The sequence below is a fragment of the Phytophthora parasitica genome (assembly GCF_000247585.1).
Source record: "Phytophthora parasitica INRA-310 unplaced genomic scaffold supercont2.287, whole genome shotgun sequence".
NCBI lineage: Eukaryota > Oomycota > Peronosporomycetes > Peronosporales > Peronosporaceae > Phytophthora > Phytophthora nicotianae.
The window spans coordinates 3820-4878 of NW_008649273.1; the positions used below are offsets into that span (position 1 = coordinate 3820).

At 56.2% G+C, this 1059-nt stretch overlaps 1 protein-coding gene across 1 annotated transcript; it reads right to left on the bottom strand.

Annotated features, from left to right (window-relative positions):
* Positions 1-200: 200 nt before the first annotated feature.
* PPTG_20101 (hypothetical protein) lies at positions 201-688 on the bottom strand (the record flags this gene model as incomplete). The annotated part of the gene is made up of 1 exon (XM_008918738.1): positions 201-688. A coding segment is annotated over one exon (488 nt), but the record flags the coding sequence as incomplete, so codon positions are not given.
* Positions 689-1059: the final 371 nt, after the last annotated feature.

Sequence of the window (1059 nt, forward strand, 5' to 3'; positions counted from 1 at the left end):
TATTTTGTGTTCAACACACTAAACAAAATTTCTCAACAGGCTTCCGGGACTTACATGTACGAGCGTCTCCGCGAGGTTAGCCACCACCGACTTGTCCACCGTAACCTTGTCGCTGATGACCTTGCCGTTCGACGATTCCAACTCCTTCGCGTACATTGTGCCCCGTCAGGTCGCCGCTCGACCTCCCACAGGACCAGCATTCATGCACCACCACTACCGATGGACAACAGGTGAGGAGCGTACTCTTCCGCGCCTGTGCCATCCAGGATGATGTCCACGCCGGATGCTGCGTTCAAAGCGAAGTGGATCAGGTGCACCTTGGCGTTGTCGCCGTTACGGTTTCTCTCCGGGGTCCAGTACTTCTTGCTCGACGCACGTGAGTCCGACACGATGCCCAGGTTCGACGCCGCCAGGTCTGGTGCGGAGGTTGCTGTGCGTCTTGCAGACGGCCGTGCGGTTGGCGTAAGTAGTCGGAGTAGCCCAGTCGAGTACTTGCTGGCCATGATCTTGCCAGACGCGTCCACCACCTTTATGCGGTCGCCCTGGCCGATGTTGATGTAGCGGCCCTCGGACGTGAAGACGGCGCCAAAGTACGCAGGCCAGCTCTTGCCGTCGAACGCAATGCGGCCGTGGTACGCGTACCACCAGGTCATGTAGGGCGGGAGCGACGTGCTGGACGAGCCGAAGCCTATACCGAAGCGTGGCTAATTTCTGAGCATCAAGATGGAGCGTGCACTGCATCGGAAATCGCGGCGGTGCGCAGTCCACAGCTCACACGGAGCATCGCTCGTGGTTACGCGATCGTGACATCGGCGGACCACATCGCCCAGCCGACTGGAGTATGTTGGACAAGAGCTCGAAGAGATTAAGAGTAACGCGTCGAGACAACAAGAAATGGACAACTCAAGTACTAAGACGTAAAACAGTATAATATTATGTAAACCGACTCACTACAACCCTCCACGCTCGAGGCTATCGATACCCTTCCAATTCTCTGCAATGAAAACGAGATCTCGGACCATGGTAGTCTTAAGCGAGCTTCTCTTCACCGTTACGATG